This window comes from Furipterus horrens, unplaced genomic scaffold, assembly GCF_987537825.1.
Source record: "Furipterus horrens unplaced genomic scaffold, mFurHor1.1.pri manual_scaffold_1, whole genome shotgun sequence".
Lineage (NCBI taxonomy): Eukaryota > Metazoa > Chordata > Mammalia > Chiroptera > Furipteridae > Furipterus > Furipterus horrens.
Genome location: NW_028327171.1, coordinates 163,660,922 through 163,678,052, shown reverse-complemented (window position 1 = coordinate 163,678,052; position 17,131 = coordinate 163,660,922). Strand labels below are relative to the sequence as shown.

At 40.3% G+C, this 17,131-nt stretch overlaps 1 protein-coding gene across 1 annotated transcript in view; it reads left to right on the top strand.

The window, feature by feature from the left end:
• The window catches only part of STK39 (serine/threonine kinase 39), a 263,934-nt gene that overhangs the window by 98,159 nt on the left and 148,644 nt on the right, over positions 1-17,131 (top strand). Inside the window, exons 9-10 of the mRNA XM_090280486.1 lie at positions 7,532-7,580; positions 7,683-7,748. Of these exons, the coding sequence (XP_090136612.1) occupies positions 7,532-7,580; positions 7,683-7,748 (115 nt within the window). The remainder of the gene's footprint in view (positions 1-7,531; positions 7,581-7,682; positions 7,749-17,131) is intronic.

Genomic DNA, 17,131 nt, shown 5'->3' with positions numbered 1-17,131 from the left:
ATGAGTTATTGACCTGGTTTGAGTCACAACAAAGCTTTGTTTGTGGGGGGCAGGGGAAGGCTGGATGAGGACACCTGCAAGGTACTTCTAGTTCAAGGGAAATCCTGCTCCGGCCCCCAGATTTCCAACCTGTTAGTGGAAGACAGCGTGGGTCCAAAGGGAAAGAAGTAGGTGGGGATGGAGGAGAGGCAGAGGAAAATTTTAGTGTCAATATAATTCACTGTGCTTGTTAGTGTGTGGGCTCTGTCATCCAAGGAAATGAAGTAAAACAAATCAAAAGAAATTGGCAGCGGTGCATTCGGAAGCTGAGCTAATATTCTGCACTGTGTAGGTTGAGCTGACCTCTCAGGATTAGAACATCCTGCTAGCTCCAGTTTAAACCAGGCAAAGCTATAGAATTTTACATGAGCTTCCTTTTAGTTGCAGAACAAGTTGTTTGAACTGTTTAAAAGATTATCAGTAAAGAAGATTAATATTTTTACATTAGAAAGACAAATCATATACACAAAAGTAAATTATTTTAAATCAACTTCAGAATTTCCTCTTTATTCTCAGGCAATCACTCCCATACCGTAGCGTGTCTGAGTTTGTTTCTTCCTTCCGAATTTCTGTGACTGCAATATTCTGAGTGGTAATTATAGAGTAGGTGTCCTTTGTCACTCAAAGGAGAATGTGGGCAACATGAACCACACACAGGCCTGGCCTGGGTAGAGTCCCTCTGTAGGGCTCGGCTGTGTGTGGCACCATCCTACCGCACAGCGAGTGTAGATGACAGACCTGGAGAAGACTCGGAAAGTGACCTGTTACCTTCACCCACCCTGGGGTCCAATTTGATACTTCTATTTTAAAATGTGAAAGCTGGCTTCTTTTCTGAAACTTTCTTTTTTAGGGAAGGACCCTGCTCTTTACAAAAGAATTCCTTTATTCTTATCTTAAATTCTTTGTGAAACTTAAGACTTTTAGCTTTATACTGTTTGAGGAGCCTACCCTTCTCTACATTAAACATAGTTGGCATTATTTTACCCACTCGTTGTAGCTGCTCTCTTCATTCCTTCACATTTTACTGATTTGGCTTCAGTCTTTTCTGTATCAGTTGCCTTTCTCTTGGAGCCAGGTCTAAAGACTGCTGTTAAGTATCTTGAAATTATTTATTGTAAAAGGGATGATTATTTTGTCACACTCGTAGACTGTTTCTACTTAAACATCTTAGTTGCCCTTTTTATTTGATTTGTAAGGCTTGTTTTTCTCACGAAGTTATATTGATCTTTCATTAAGTTTACTTATTCACTCCAGTTGAGTAAAAATGCTCCTAGATTTTAATTATGTTCTTCAACACTTGTTTGCCTTCCCCTTGTATTTGGTGTCATCTCCAAACATAAATTTTTGGCATCACCAAGGAAACAACTGAATTCTCCAAAGTCCAATGAGAGAAGTACTTGTCTTCCCAGATGTGTTATTACTGATGGTCTTTGTGGTTCTTGAGCTAGTTGAGATCCCACCTAGTGGTGGTGATGTGTAATGTCACACAATTCCAGTTCTTCCAATCAGTGATTCTGTAGTGTAGAATTGTTAGTGTGCTTAATGATGTAATAATATCTTTCTTTAGAAGATTTGTAATTTGGTAAAAACAAATTAGATTAGATCATCATATATTATATTTAACACGCCATCCTTAGTTCTTAATAAGCTTGAAAGTCTTTCCAGGTTTTATTTATTTTATGAACTCAAAAATCAGGTTTCCACTACCTCACCGCAAAAAATTTTTTAGAAAAGAGCCATGCACTCAGATTTTTACATAATCTTTCCCTCCGAGTCCTCTCTTAAGTAACATTATTGATCTATGAAGTATTACTAGTTTAAGGACATCTTTTAGATATTTCCTTCTTATCGTAATCTATTCTCACTATTTGTACAGTTGTCCTCTGTAACAGAGTGCACAAACTTCCCATGTGATTCTTTCTTTTAATAAAAAGACATGGATGTGGGAGTTTTGGGGAGGGGGGAGCTTCATGAAATGTGAGAATGAAAAAAAGGGAATATTGTTGAATTACTTCTCATATGGGATGGAATTTTAAAATATGTATTCATTCTTGAATTAGTAAGTCAACATTAAATTACTATACAATTCTAAAGAAATCATAACTATTTCCTGCCTTCTATGCCTTGGCTTATGTTGCCGAAGGGTTCTTCCTTTTCCTCTGTCCCCCTCCCAGCTGCTTTTTGATGCTGAGTTCAAAGCCTCCATCTTGCTAGGGTGGCATGTCCATGGGTGAGATCCTAGCTCTGCCTTATCATCACCTGCATGACTTAGTTTCCTTGTCTGTAAAATAGGCCTCATCACACCTACTTCACAAGATTGCTATGAGGATGGAGTAAGATAATGCACTTAGAAAGGATAGCACAGTGCTTGGGCTTCCTAAATATTCAGGAGATCGGGATTGCCATTCATCATTTGCCTTTTCCTTCCTGACCGAATGGAGTTCTGGCAAGGCTTAGTTTTCCTACTGTATGTTGAATACATGTCCCTTGTAGCACTTATTACACATGTATCGACTTACATAGCGATTTCCTCCCAAGTTTGTAATTTTAAGGAAGAAAGCCTGTGCCACTCATTTTTATATCTTTCTACCCACAGTGTCTGGTCTGTCTTACGTAGTGGCATTTCTTGAATAGCTGGAGGACACTTGGGTGTTTGCAGCTTGGGGATGATTTTGGACTCATTGAGAAGCATTTCAGAAACAAACCTGACTCTAGTGGGTTGAGGAGTGAGTGCAAGATTTTTGATAATTTGTAGTTATTTGTTGCCTGCATATCGATTATATACGTGTAATCTGAAAGCAGTTGAATGGCACCGAAACCCTGGCCTTGCTAAGTACCTTTTCAGCAGAGCATGAAAACATATCGCAGGGCAGCGGGAACCAGGACTGAGTCGCTCCTACACAGGAGCTCTCGGGCCAGCCAGGAGGAGTGATGCTTTCTTCCACCCTGAGACTCATGGAACTTGCCTAAAAAATGAGAGTTGGCATGTTGCAGCTGTTTGCCTCATTTAAGTCTGTGTGCTCTACATAGGCATAGACCAAGAATTACTTATGTTTGCATAGCAGAACGTCTTGCTATTTCTTTTTAAAAAATGAGCCTGAATCTTGTGGATTACGTGCTTCCTATGGATGGCAATGTCAAAGGAACCAACATTTCCTTTGAGCAACAAGGGTGTGGATGTTGCATTGTTAAATCTAATAGAAACGAATAAAACTTGAATATTTCATTTGGCGGGGGGGGAGAGGTAGGGGAAGAAATGCAGCTAAGCCTGAGGTCAGTGAGCTATTAGGAATTATAACGCAAATTGATAGAATGACTTAAACTGTGTTGTATTTATCCCGAGCCCTTTGAAAATTACTTTAAATCTCAGAGGACTCTGGTTCATCCATATATATTAACTGAATTCTTTAACAGAATTTCTTCTGAGAATGCTGCTACTTGCAGACTACCACATTGTTTTTAAGGCTTTAAAATTGAATCATCTTTCAAAACCGAGACCATTATTTCAGTTGCTGGTATAACATGTCTCATAAAACATTGTTTGTATTTATTCCACATTGTATTGCTTGAAAATTGATAGCAGCTATGTTTCTCCTGTAGTACTTAGCATGGGCGGTTCCATGTTAACTCTACACGGGCAGTTGCTATGGCATAAAACAAAAACAAAACACACAAAAAACTGAAATCAGGTGGATAGCACACACCTCAAGCTTCTTTCATACTTTCTATCACTTTCTTCTCTGTCTTATTTTCTTCATTCCTTCCCATTCTGTTTTTCCGTACTTTCTCATGGGGTCAGTTTGGCACATGGATTTGACTCCAAAGCTATAGGCACCTGAGCTAATTTGAGCAGCAAAGGACATGCTATTTAGTACTCTGGAGCAAGTAGAAATCATCTATTGGTTAACCTAAATATTAAGCCTATAAAAAAAGAATGTGCCTTCTTAAAACCCTTTCTCAATTTTCCTGTCATTGCATTTATGTATTTATTGATGAAAGCTAAGAGTGGAGTATAAAGAAAAGTTTTCTCTGTAGCCTGCTTTTTCCCTTTATAGTTTGGTTACCATGGAAATGACCTTGCTGGGGAAAGGAAAGTATTTTCCCAGCCCTGTGTCTCAAGGTATGCCTGGCATTTCCCAGCCTTCTCTTTACATTGGTCCTACACTTGACCCTTAATGTGCAGAAGGAGGAGGTGGGGGTGCAAAGAAGAGATGGAAATATTTGGGTCTCCACTTCAGTATATCTACTGTGCATGGACTTTCCCCCTTTCCTTTTTTTGGGGATTGGGGGACTAGCATGAGTCTTATTTTCATCACATCATTCTGCTATTTCCTACTATAGTGAACAGATGCTTAGACTTTTAAGTACTGACCAAATCTAGCCCAAGGAGTTATGGTTCTGTGTCTGAATGGCTAGTAGCATCTCTTTTACTCTCTATTTTATTGTGGTATGAAATTGAGCTGTAGCTGTTTTCTGCTCTGTGCTAGGCATTGGGTATATAAAAATGAATACTGTGTGGGCCCTGTCATGGAAGGGGTTATAACCGAGTGTCAGGGGGAGGTGGGGAAACAGGAACAGAAAGTTAAGAGAGTGGGAGTGTGGCTGGATTGGTGTGTGACCACTGAGTAGGGTGCAGTGAATTTGACTTGTAGGAACTGGGAGGAGTATCTCTGAAGATGCCTAAATTGGCTCTTAACCTTTGAACAATGGTGTACCAGTTATTTACAAAAAAATATTAAAGCTAGAAAAGCAGGGTGTGCTTTGTCATGAAAGAGCAAGGAGGGTGAGAACATCATGGTAACTGGAAGATAGAGTTCACGTAGGATGTGATGGGAAATGAGGTTGGACAAGTCAGAGCCTCTCAGGCCACTGGAATCTATTAAGACAAATAAGAAATTGGGTCTTTTTAAAGGCTGAGTTTAGGGCTGCTGGAGACGTGCACAGTGTACCTCGTTGCACTCAGTGATGTTTCCTGATTCTTTTATGTGCTTGGATGGTGGGTTGGAACGAGGAAGAGAGAAGTCGCAGAGAGTCTTAACTGGGAGGCTAACCTAATGGTTTCGGCCAGAGACAATGCGAGTTTCGACCAAAACAGCGGCCCTGAGTTCTTCAATCATCTTAACGAGCCTATAGGTTTCTTTTCACTTAAAAAAAATTCAACCTGAGTTATTTTGTATGCCTTCTGTTTTTTTGAAATTTTGTGTTATATTTTGAAGTTCCAAACATGGCACCAGATCTTGCTCAGTCCCTTGTATACCCCTTCCTTCCGAACACAGGTCTGACGCTCCTCTTTCAGTCCAATCTCAGACTCTCTTATTTGCTAGATATCAGTTGCTGAAGGTCAAATTTATGTCTGTCATATTCACTTCTTGTATAGTAAGCCTAGCATCTTCTATAATACCTGACAATTAATAGATGCTCAATAAATATGCATTTACTGAGAGAATGAAAGGATCAATTTGGAGTAACCGGAGGCCAAAAACATTGCCAATGATCAATAAGAATACACGTTAAAATAACAACCAAAGTTAAATCATGTAAAAGAGTAGTATCATTTTTAGTTCTAGTGGCTGTTTAACAAGGTACATACTCATGAATTTGAACGAGCTTACCAGGGGATATTGCACACAAAATGTAAACCGTGGCCCACCTGTTGTTTACACCTTTATTTACTCAAAGCAGTGAGCAATTCATGCTTGTTTTTTGCAGTGGCTATGACCATCAGGAATCTTTTCAGGTACTTTTAGCCAGTGTTCCACTTGATCATGAGGAAAGAGCAGTAACAATGTAAATTGCTATTTCTTTGCACAGAAATACAGGTTAGAGCCCTTGCAGACTTAGGTAGTTTGTGCATTGTTGCACTTAGTGATGTTGCCTGATTCTTTTATATGCTTGGTTTTGATCCTTGGAAACATTTTAATGGAGCTTCCTGGTTCCAAAGAAGTGGTTTCTAACCTCTTCAAATACGAGAATCTTTTTAAACTTGCCCCCCCCAACATAATACTATTTGTACCTCTGCTAATCATTGCCTGAGAGAATACCTAATCATGCTTCTCTCTCTCCTCCTGTTTTTTATTATGAAAAACTTAAAACGTACAGAAAAGGTAAAAAAACAGTACAATGTTTACTTCTATGCCACCACCTAGAGTCAGCAATTATTAACATTTTTCATATCTGTTATACCTATCTATCTTCCTTTTACTTGCTGACCAGTTTAAAAATAAGTAACAGACTTAGTACTTCAGCTTGCATTCCGTACAAATAGAGAAATGTTCCTACCTCACCACAGTACTTTTCCACATCTAAGAAAATGAGCAGTAATTTCCTAAAATTGTCTAATACCTGGCATATTCACTTATCTCTAATTATTTCCAAATGTCTTGTGCAACTTCTCTTTCCCTTTCAAATGCAGGATTCAGGCCAGGGTGACATGCTGCGTTTGGTGTTACGTTTCTTTAGCCTTTTAAAATCTGTAGCAGTGTCCTCATGTCTCCCCTGTTCCTCTTTGACACTGATTTTTGAGGAGATCGGGCCCAGTTGTCTTGCTGACGGTCCTATTGTCTAGATTTATGTGATTTTTTTCTGCATTGCTGCTGCTTTTAGAAGGAACTGGTGATGAAGGATGTTCTTCTTTATGGAATAATGACAGTTAATAAACAACAGAAGTAGAAATTCAGTATTTTGCCACCTCCTGTGAAATATTTATTTAAGGCAAAGATGCTAACATCATCAGGTGAAATGTTTTGGGGAATAGGATGTTCATATAGTGGAGAGATTGCAAGCCTGGGGACCATAGGGAAACGTAGCCTCCCTCCCAGTGAGATCTCCTGACCTCAAGCGCGGCTGCCGTGCTGCGGGAAGATTGCACAACATCATCCAGGTAGTATTTTCCCCCAGATGCTCCATTCAGCCTAGTCAAGCCTTCAGACCTGACGTCCAGTTAATAAGAAATGAATTTACATTTTATTAATTACCATTACATTTACCTTCTCCTGAAGAACAGTGAGTGGTCTGTCTACACTTGAGACAGTGTTATGTGGGGAGCAGACAGAGCTTGCACGCATGGTGTGTGGACCCCCTTTGCAGTTCCTGCCTCTCTGGGGAAACCTCAAGCACTGGGGACTGTAATTTCTTGCAGAGTCATACTGCAGCTTGTACGGCTTCTTAATAGATACAGGGATGTAGCTCACAGGTGTGTCAGTGTGCCACCTCTTAAAAACACTGCACTCGCTTACTGAAGTGTGAGGATGAAGGATCATGCCCCAAATCCTTAACTTAGAGGAGCTGGTGTGTTTTGCAGTAGAGGAGTTTGGAAGGAACTAGAAAATTAGCCCTATTTTATGTGGTGCCAGCTTGTGATTAATTTAGTGTCAGGTTTTGTGATTCCTAAAACTGGTCTTCCAGAAATACTCTAGGATTAAGTTGTTTCATCAAGGCAGTGTATTTATCGAGTGGTCATTGTTTCAACTCTAATTTATTATTGATCTTTCAGGCCCACAGCAGCAGAACTTTTAAAATGCAAATTCTTCCAGAAAGCCAAGGTAACATGCTTAAAAACCCAAGTAAATATGCTATTTTGAAATCACTGTGAATTTCTATGTATCATATTAGATGTTAAAGTGTTGGGAATATTTGTTTTGCAGAACAGAGAGTACCTGATTGAGAAGCTGCTTACGAGAACACCAGACATAGCCCAGAGAGCCAAAAAGGTAAGCACATGAGCCCTTCTGACCCAGGATGGCTGCTCCCCACACAGGGAAATGAAACCCATAGAAAAAGGAGGAAAAAGATTTCCACCTACTCAGGATTGGGTGTAGAGGCTTTCTGACCAGTGACTACTCACACAACTGCGTTCTGCCTTTTGGTTATCTCGGCTTGCTGTTCTGCATTTGGGTGCAGGAACAATGGGAAACGCCAATGATTTCATTTTTTCCGTTGATCAGCTTTGCTTCAAGGTCGAAGGGGAGGGGATTGTCATCAGTTTTGAACACTGGAGAGGTAAAATGTCCATGAATACCTTTCATTTAGATTTTACAGAAGAGGAACAGTCTTTTTCAAGTAGATTGAAGTGAGAAAAGGGAAAACAAAACTTTTGTTTTTAAGGGTTATTTGGACTATATGTGGTGTATAGGTTCTTTCCTCATAAAAGACCCTCTGGTGCCTTTTATAGTCTACCTTATGTTAACTAAATTATTTTAATGATGGCTTGAAAAACGTTTCATTCTAGCTTTGAGATTTTTAAAATGGAAGGTATGTGTGAGTATATTTATGTGTTTAACCAGAGTTTTATTAATCTGTAATTACTGATTTCATTATGGTATGAAACCTAACAAAATTTAAGCTCTGTTTTGGCTTACTTGGGTTTTAAAATTATATTAGATATTTATCATTAAAAATAGTTATGTAGTCACAGATTTAGAAAGGGAGGCCCTGTTTCCCTCTGTTCTACAGTTATTAGGAAAGCTGACATGACTGAGTTGTCTGAGAAGTATGCATTAGTGATTGCATCTTATCACGCCTCACTACACGTAACTTGGAATGTTAACTTCCAGACATTGCCTTTTCGAAAACATTTAGTCTGAAATGTGTTTAGCTTATGCTTTAGAACTGTTTTAAATAGATTTTAAATAGACTTCAAGAATTGGCCCATTCTGTACAGGCATCTGAGCTCCTTGGCTGGACCAGCAGACTTCTGTGGGGTGTTCTGGGGCTGTGGGCCTGGGCTGGGGAAAGGGGGTGCTATGCAGGGACCTGAGCAAGGTTGGCCTGTGGGACATCTCTGAGGGGAAAGTGAACGCTGGGCAGATAGCCTGTCAGAGTGGCACATCTCCAGGGCACAGAGAGAGTGAAAGCTTCAGTTAGAGGCAACAGCAACTAGAAGTGCCTGGCCAGAGTCTGAGGGCGCCATGGAGAAGCATGAAGGAGGAGTCTGGAGAGAGTCCCTGGGGCGCTAGAGCGGAGCAGGAGGCCTTTTGATCAGATGTCTCAAATGTCAGCCAGAGTTGAAAAAAAAAAAAAATCTGTTAGAAAGCCATTGGTTTGTACAAGCTGTGTCCCCAAAGAACATTTTCTTTGTCTTTGCTTTTTTTTTTTTTTTTTCTTTTTGCTGAAAGTTTTGTTTGATCTCTTCCTGTAGCTATTCCCTGAGAAAACGCTTTCCAAGCCTGCTCTCTCTGCAGAGCTTCAGCGTCACGCCTCCGGCTCCTTGTTAAGTGGTCCGCCAGCCTCGCGGGGGCAGTGTTTCCAAAGGGGTCACCTTCCCTCCCAAACCTGACCTCCTTGTGCTCTGTGCATCTTGCTGAGTCGCCCAGCCTCGGAACACGGGGATTATTTTTGTACTGCACACTCCTTGTCTTTCCCATCTAGGCCGCCTGTCTTCACTTCCCTCTGCAGCATGGCTCCGAACGTGTTTTTAACTGGGCGATGCAGTAGATTTCTAACGGTTCTCCCTCTAGGCCTCCTTTCTATTCCTTCTTAGACATTAGTGCCAGATTGACTTTCTGATCTCGCCACTTAATTGCTCAAATTGGTTTCCAAAATTAAAGGAAATACTAAAGCAAACAACTGGGTGTGTGTGTGGGGGGGGGGGTGGGGGTTTCCTATCAAAAGCCGAGCTCCTTAGCCTTGACTTCATTAACACCATTTCAAGTTCTAGCCTTATATTCTAAACTCCAGCTGACTTGAAACACTTAAAGAGTTTTCAGTGCAGAATCCATACTTTCCTTTAGAACTTCTTCTATCGGTATGAGAAAAAGAATACTCTGTTCAGGCTGTAACTTTATTTCCTTCCTTTAAAAAATATATTTCAACGATTTAATACATACCAGGGTCCTATGCGTTCTAGGTCTCATTTTGCACGTATCTGAAACAAGAGGCAACTAGAGTTTGGGGAGATGTGATTTTCCAACCATGTCATTTGTCGTTTTCTTGCTCTGTGATTTTAGGCCTAAACCTTGGTGATTGTTTTGTCATCCATCCCTTCAAATGGAAAATGGCCACACATCTCAGTGTCACATGGAAGAGTAAAGGGAGGATGTAAATTAGTTCCTTAAACATCGTATAGAAAAGAGAGTGGCTCATTGTAATGTTACCCCGAGCTTCGTTAAGTTGGTCTGTTTTCCTGTCATAATTCTCATTTTAAAGTGCATTTGGGTTATGAGCTTCACTCCACTCCTTGCCCACAGGTTTGATGGCAGGCACACTGACCACATCAGCATTGATCACAGTAAGTGCCCAAGGATGTTTGCTTGCTCGGTGGACACATGTGCTTGAGTGTCACTCCTGAATCCCCAACATGCTTGGCGTACCCTTGTTCCTAGGATCCTTAAGAACAGTGGGGCTCATGATGTTGTAAGCAGCCAGGCTGTTCTTTATTGACACTTCTCCTGCAGCTTGGCCACTAGGACGTCAATATTACATTAATCACCATGCACACTGAAAACCATTGTTGTAGGGTGTCTTTGCTTGTGTTAGGTTTTTCTGTGTCTAAGTAAATTTAATTTAAAAGTTGGTTCAGGGGCGTCTTTGTGTTCTTTCCGTGACTCATTTTTGGACTTTTCTCCATCGACATCTGCTCAGCTGCTGACTTTCCTGTTTGCAGGTGCCTCCCTGTGGATCAAGTTCTGGTTTCCTGGTGTTGGTTTGCTCCTCAGAGGCTACTTGTTGATGTTAGTCCTTTGGTTTTTGTCTCCTCAGTTTGTTGTTATTTAAAACTAGAAACAGACGGTCCATTGATATACCAGTGTTTACGTGGCCGCTGCGCCTTTGGACCTCACTCTGGACATCTAGGCAGCCATGTTGATTTGAAATTGGGTGTCCTCAACAGTCTCTTCCCCTCTCTTATGGTAACCAAAGTTAAGAAATATTTTTCAGTATGTCTTTTTCTTTACCATGAATAATTCTCACATTGAAAAGAGAGGGACTGTTACTGTAACATCCTCAGCAAGTTGCATGGAGCGCTGTCCTTTGGTGTGAGAGAGACAGAAGCCTCTCACACTCGTGAGTTTGCCAGAATGCAAAACATTAGTTGGGAGCCACAGCATTCCAACATGTGAGTAGGTGCTCTTGTCTTCTTCCTGATTGACTCCTTTAAACCAGGAGAAAAATTACTAAAAAAATAGAAACATACCAGTGTGGCGTCCCTGCTGATGTAGTCATGTAAAATGATTTTTTGTGTATGATAATTAGAGAAATTAGGGATATTTGTCTTCTTCCTGAAGGCAGAGTACTTGATCCATTTTGGGTTCTTCTGCTGATAGACAGTGTGATTTAGGGATCATCTTAATTTTCTTTTACCCTAATTTTTCTGTCTGTGAAACGGAAGTTCTGTCTAACCTAGGCATGTGGTAAAGAATAATGAGAGATTTGATATTCCTGGACCATAGTACACTCTGTAAATTCTAAATGAGGACATGCTACTGACTCATGAGACAAGAGCCAAATGCAGCTATATAATTTCTCTTCAACTTTTCACTTATCCTTGTGCATGAGAAGAAAAGGCATCATAGCCATTACTGCTTCTCATGTGAGTTTTTAGGAGCCTGTCTCCAGCCACCTTTTGGGGTCTGAAATTTGACCATGTGTAGTCCTACCATTTACTGGATTAACTGGCTGGGGAAGGGTGTCAAGTATTCTGTTACAATCCCATGCTTAGAGCTGAGTGTATTTTCTGTTGGAGGATCTAAGCTCAGAGTTAGCTGATGTCTCTGATTGATGTTAGTGAGATGAACCCAGAGTCGCCACATTCATACCCATATTCATATATTTTCTGTTGCCAAACCCGCCAATGACAGGACAAGGGACAAAGGGTTAGGAGTTACACAGATGTCTAAATGCCAACTGCTCAGCGGAAAGCACATTGGCCAGGGAAGGGGTGAGGTGAGGAAACATAACGCATGGTTCTTTTTATGGCAGTTGCTTGTGTTTCCATGGGAAGTAGAATCAATGGAAGATTTTTTGTTTGAATTTTCTGAATTACGAAACCGAGAAGTTAGGAATAGTCATTATCAGAAGGAGGAGAGGGATATTTTATCACTGCTACATTTGGATAGAACTATTGTGAATTGGGACAACTGAGATAGTCTCTGTGAGTCCCAGAATTTCTTACATCAACCTGTACAATTGGTTTCATAGGAAGGACCCAAGGTATTGACTTCATTTCATCCTCCTTCATGTTTAGGAATAAATGATTGGGATATTAGAATTCACATTTATTTAATATAGTTGACCCTTGAACAACACTGGTTTGAACTGTGCGGGTCCACTTATATGCCACTCTTTTTCAATAAATACACAGCCCACTGTGCCTATGGATTTCACATCCACGAACTCAACCAACCTCAGATCAAAAACAGTACTTATTTCCAATCTTTAATTGGGAATCTGTGTATGTCAAGGGCTGGTTATACTTAATATGTGTTCAATTATTGTCCTTTCTATTTTTGTCTTTTATTTTGAAATAACTCCAGACTTAGAAAAAAGCTACAGAAACAGTAAAACAAAATTTCTCACTGTTTTTAAAAAAAATTTCAAAATTGTAGATATGATGCTCTTTATCTTTAAATATACTTCTGTGTATATTTCCTAAAAACAAGGACATTCTTTACATAGCAGTATAATTATCAAAATCAAGAAATTAACACTGACACGATACTATTATTTAATTTTCAAATCTTATAAAAATTTTTGCCAGTTTTGCCACAAGTGACTTATCTGGTCCAGCATCTAATCCAGAATCATTTGGTTATGATGTCTCCTTTCATCTCCTTTACTCGGGAATAGTCTTTTCTTTCACAACTGTGACACTTCTGAAGAGTACAGGCCAATACTTTGTAGAATGGCCGTCAATTTGGGTTTTCCTGATATTTCTTCATGATTAGATTCAGTTCATGCATTTTTTGACAGGAATATGCTGCTTTGTTCTTCTCAGTTCATCAGTTAAGAGGCACATGGTATTGATCAGTTGCTTTACTGGTGATGTTAACTTTGACATGTTTAAGGTGGTGCCCACTATTGCAAAAACTTCATCTTATACACGATTATATTCTTTTATTATATTAAACGTGGAAAGGTCAAGTGAGTATACTTACTATATAGGCTCATTAGTCTTTTTTCCAGGAAACATTTATGTTGTATGTCATGCTGATTTGTACATTCATAGGATACTGATGATAGAATTTCCCTGTGATTTCTAAGCCGTCTTGCAGACAAGGAACACTTTGCTAGTGTGTGATGTTCAGATTTAGTTGGGAGGTGGGAATGGCCTCGGTGCCTGGTGTGGAAGCAGCGGTAACTGGATCTGTCTGTATGCTTCTTTGGAGGAGATGACTGATCTCTCTGAGCCTAACATGTCAGATGGAGCCAAGTACACTTACATTGTGTTGCACTGAAGATGAGATTGTCCACATAGGATGCCTGGTCCTGTGTTTGGCATGTAGGGGGCGCTCAGTCCAACAGAGGCTGCTGTGACCATCATGTAAATAAAGACAATGATTACTGTGGTTACTTTTGAAGTATGTAGTGAGTTAGGAAGTGAGGAAAGAGTAGTGGTAGAGGGGCAGGTGGGGGTGGGGGATGAAGGTTCCTTTGGATGGAGTGCAGATAAAGCCTGCGAGGCCTACCAAAAGCGTGGCATTGCCATTGCCTGTTCACCTGTCTCATGTTCTTTTTTCTGTCCCGCCGAGGTGCTGGCTACCATCTTCTCCACTGTGAGAAGTACAGGCTGTGTTTGTGAAGTTTTAAGAATAGTAAGAGTTAAATAGACATGTAGCTGATACTCATTTACAGCTTTTAGAACACTTTCCTATCTACTTCCTTATGTATTCTAAACAATTGTGCTTAAAGACAGGTAGTATCACACATGACAGATGAATGTGTAAGAGCTGAAATGACTTGCCTGAAGTCACGTGGCTAATAAGAGGCAATCCTTATTTCCTGTTCCATGCTCTTTCCACTAAATCATACCTCAGAAGGGAGAGGTTAGGAAGGAAATACAGATGGAGATGCGTGGCGGAGTTCAATGGCGTAAGTAGGAAAGAGGGGCTACTTTTGTCATCCTCGGTGTCAGTAGTCAGCCAGTTCAGACGTGCTGGGGTGTCCACGCCATTCACAGGCTCTCGGAGCTGCTGTGGGCATCATTGTAGGGGCCTGGAAGTTTGCCAGAGTTCTAGCAGACGTGGAGAGAATAGGTAATAAAAGGGCATTACAGTTCTGAAGGGAAGAGAGATGGCTAATGAGAGTTTGAAAAATCTGCCCAGAGGCTCAACTTCTCATTCATAAAATTGTAAAGGTAAGAATATCTATCTGTGTTTTTTGAGGCTACATTAGAAAAGATAGAAGTGTATATAGTACAGTGGTCGGCCCCAAATAATAAATAGCACTCAGTGTTATTAAAATTACAGTAAATTTTAGTATTTCTTATGATCACATATATTGCTTTATTACAGTTTTGTTATTATATTATCATTATTGTGGACGTCACTGCTGCCATCATGTTTCTGCGGCTGCCGTAACAGTGGCTGCCATTACAACCACTGCTACCAGTAAGGGGCACTGAGGTGCAGGCAGATAAAGGACACAGGCCAGTCAGTGAAGCTCACCTTTCAGTGGGGAACATGGTGCAAGCATCACAAGACATGTAAAATTCAAGGAGCAGCAGAGAGTGAGTGCTTCAGGATACGGTCCTAGAATGTGTCATACAGGGATGGACAAGGCCATGGAGGCACCGGGGGAGAGGAGAAGGAGAAAAACTCATACTTATTGTGCACCATGCTAGACACTTGGCTTACATTTATCAATTACTGCAGCCTTATAATAATCAATGAAGTGAGTAACAGGACTGAGGATGAGATACATTAGGTTACTAAGAGTGATTTAAAAAAAAAAAATTTGAACTATGTGTGGAAAAGAGCAATGAGGATCATAGATATCTCCTGGTTCACAAGCCTCTAATTTGAAGACCTGATAATTGAGACCTAGGGGGATTGGTTCTTGACCAAAGCCACATTGTCATATAGTGGCAGTCCAAAGCCAGGTGACCAGTTTGCTACCGTTCAATCTCTCGGTCAATAAAGAGGGGAAATCACTCTGAATTTCTGAAAATATACCTTTTCCCCCTCCTGACATCTTATATTAATTTATAAGATATTGAAGATTACATACTATCAAGAAACTGGAGAAGAAATAAGGTGATTTCAAATGCTTTATAAATGGATTTTAGTTTTGTTCCAAGTCTGCCCAGTAGAGGGCAACAATGGGTTTTAATTCTGGGAGGTTGTACAAAGCAAACTGGAGAAGCTTTTGGCTTTGTTGAAGGTCTCAGATTTAGAGTAGAAGGCGCAAAGGTCCGTTAGGTCCTTACTGAGCCATGAATGTTAGACATCTTAGTCAGCGGGAGGGTTTTTGTTTGTTTGGTTTTGTTTGTTTTTTTACTGGTCAGGAGTTTGAAGGGTACTGATTTTAAGCACTTGTAACTTACTGATTTTATTTTAACTTACAAAGCAAAGTAATCTAACGTTCGTATTTTACGTAATTCATGTCAAAACTGAAAATCTAAATTTTGAAGGTGGGTTTAGAGCGTTTCTAGTACTTTGTGGTCATACCAATGCAGTTCTGGGTGGTGCCAGGCTATTTGCAGAAAGTTCTTTAGTTCCTGCAGGTCTCAGGGCTGCGTAAATGGAGGAAGGAGGGAGTCCAAGTGTTTGATAACTCTGAAGGCGGAGTGAACCGACCTCTGTAATTATCACATTTATTATGGATTTAATATAAAATACTCCTGAGCATTCAGGTAGGCCTGAGGGTGTATGTTGCCTTATTACTTTGTGCCCCTGCACCCTGTCGTTTACACACAGCCATCTGTGTTAGTAATGTAGTTCACTGAGGAGCTCACCTGCTCAAAGGGGTGAAGGAGTAGTGTGGCGATTGAGGTGGTTATTTTTCCTATTTTAAAGGGAACAGGTGGCCATAGAGGTTCAAATTATTGTCTTAACTGGGCCTGTGACGGGCACAGATGTCCCGCTAGTATTAGTCCATGGCCGTTTTCATTAATATTTTATTTTAAATGCATTATTTTAGTCAGTTTAGAATGTAGTCAGAAAAATGCTTTTGGCCACTAGGGGGTGCTATCAGAATAGTTCATTCAAGAATCTGTGGCCAGGAATAGTTTACTAGTCTGAAAACTCTGGCAGTTACAGATTTGTTCCTTTTGCACTGTGCCTGCTGTGAGGAGCTTGACTGGTGTTTGTGCTGGGGATGAACTAAGCAGAGTGAGGACAGACGAAAACACAAGTGATTGGAACTATTGTAACAATATAATCAATAAAGAAAAGCTGGGAAAAAAAAAAAAGAAAAGAAAACACAAGTGAAAAAGCATCGAGTAAGAAATGCATATATTCTGGGTCAGTGGCTCTTTCTGGTAAGCCAAAGAATCCACTCTGGAAAGTGTGATGTGCTAATCCTGGTAGTCCCATTAGGGGGAATATTTGTATTTTCAGACTGAGGTGTCTTTTACAGATACCAGTTGCCTGAGAGAGCTTTCTAAAATTTTACAGATTTCACAGATCCTCTTTTAGAAATTTAAAAATAATGACATACATTTTGTAAATAGTATTGTGAGCAATACTCTTTGTACAACTGTAGTCTGTAGAGAGCCGACTGTTTTCTTTCCCTGGAAATGAAAAGGCGGAATCAAGGACCTTATTTTATATTTAGTTAGCTGTTTGAGATCTGTGTGTTCCAATGCATTGTGTGACTCATTTTTTTGCCTTTGGGGTGTTTGCTAACTCTTCCAAAGCTTGTGTACATCAGCAACTTTTCTGAAACTTCACAGGCATACATGTGCCCAGAGAAGTCCTCAACTACCTTCTCACCCAGCGTCTGCTGAGCATCACTGACAGTGAAGGAGGACTGACTGCCACAAGGCTGGTTTGCCTTTGTTCACTTGTCCAGCTCACTCGAATACTAGCATACTCTTTCTTTTGAAAGGAGATAAACTGGGAAGAATGGAAAGGAAGTGGGCTAAAGTTGCAGAAAAACTAGTATAAAAAGTTAGATGCTTTTTTGGTCTTATGAAAACTGATAGTGTGATTGTGCCTTC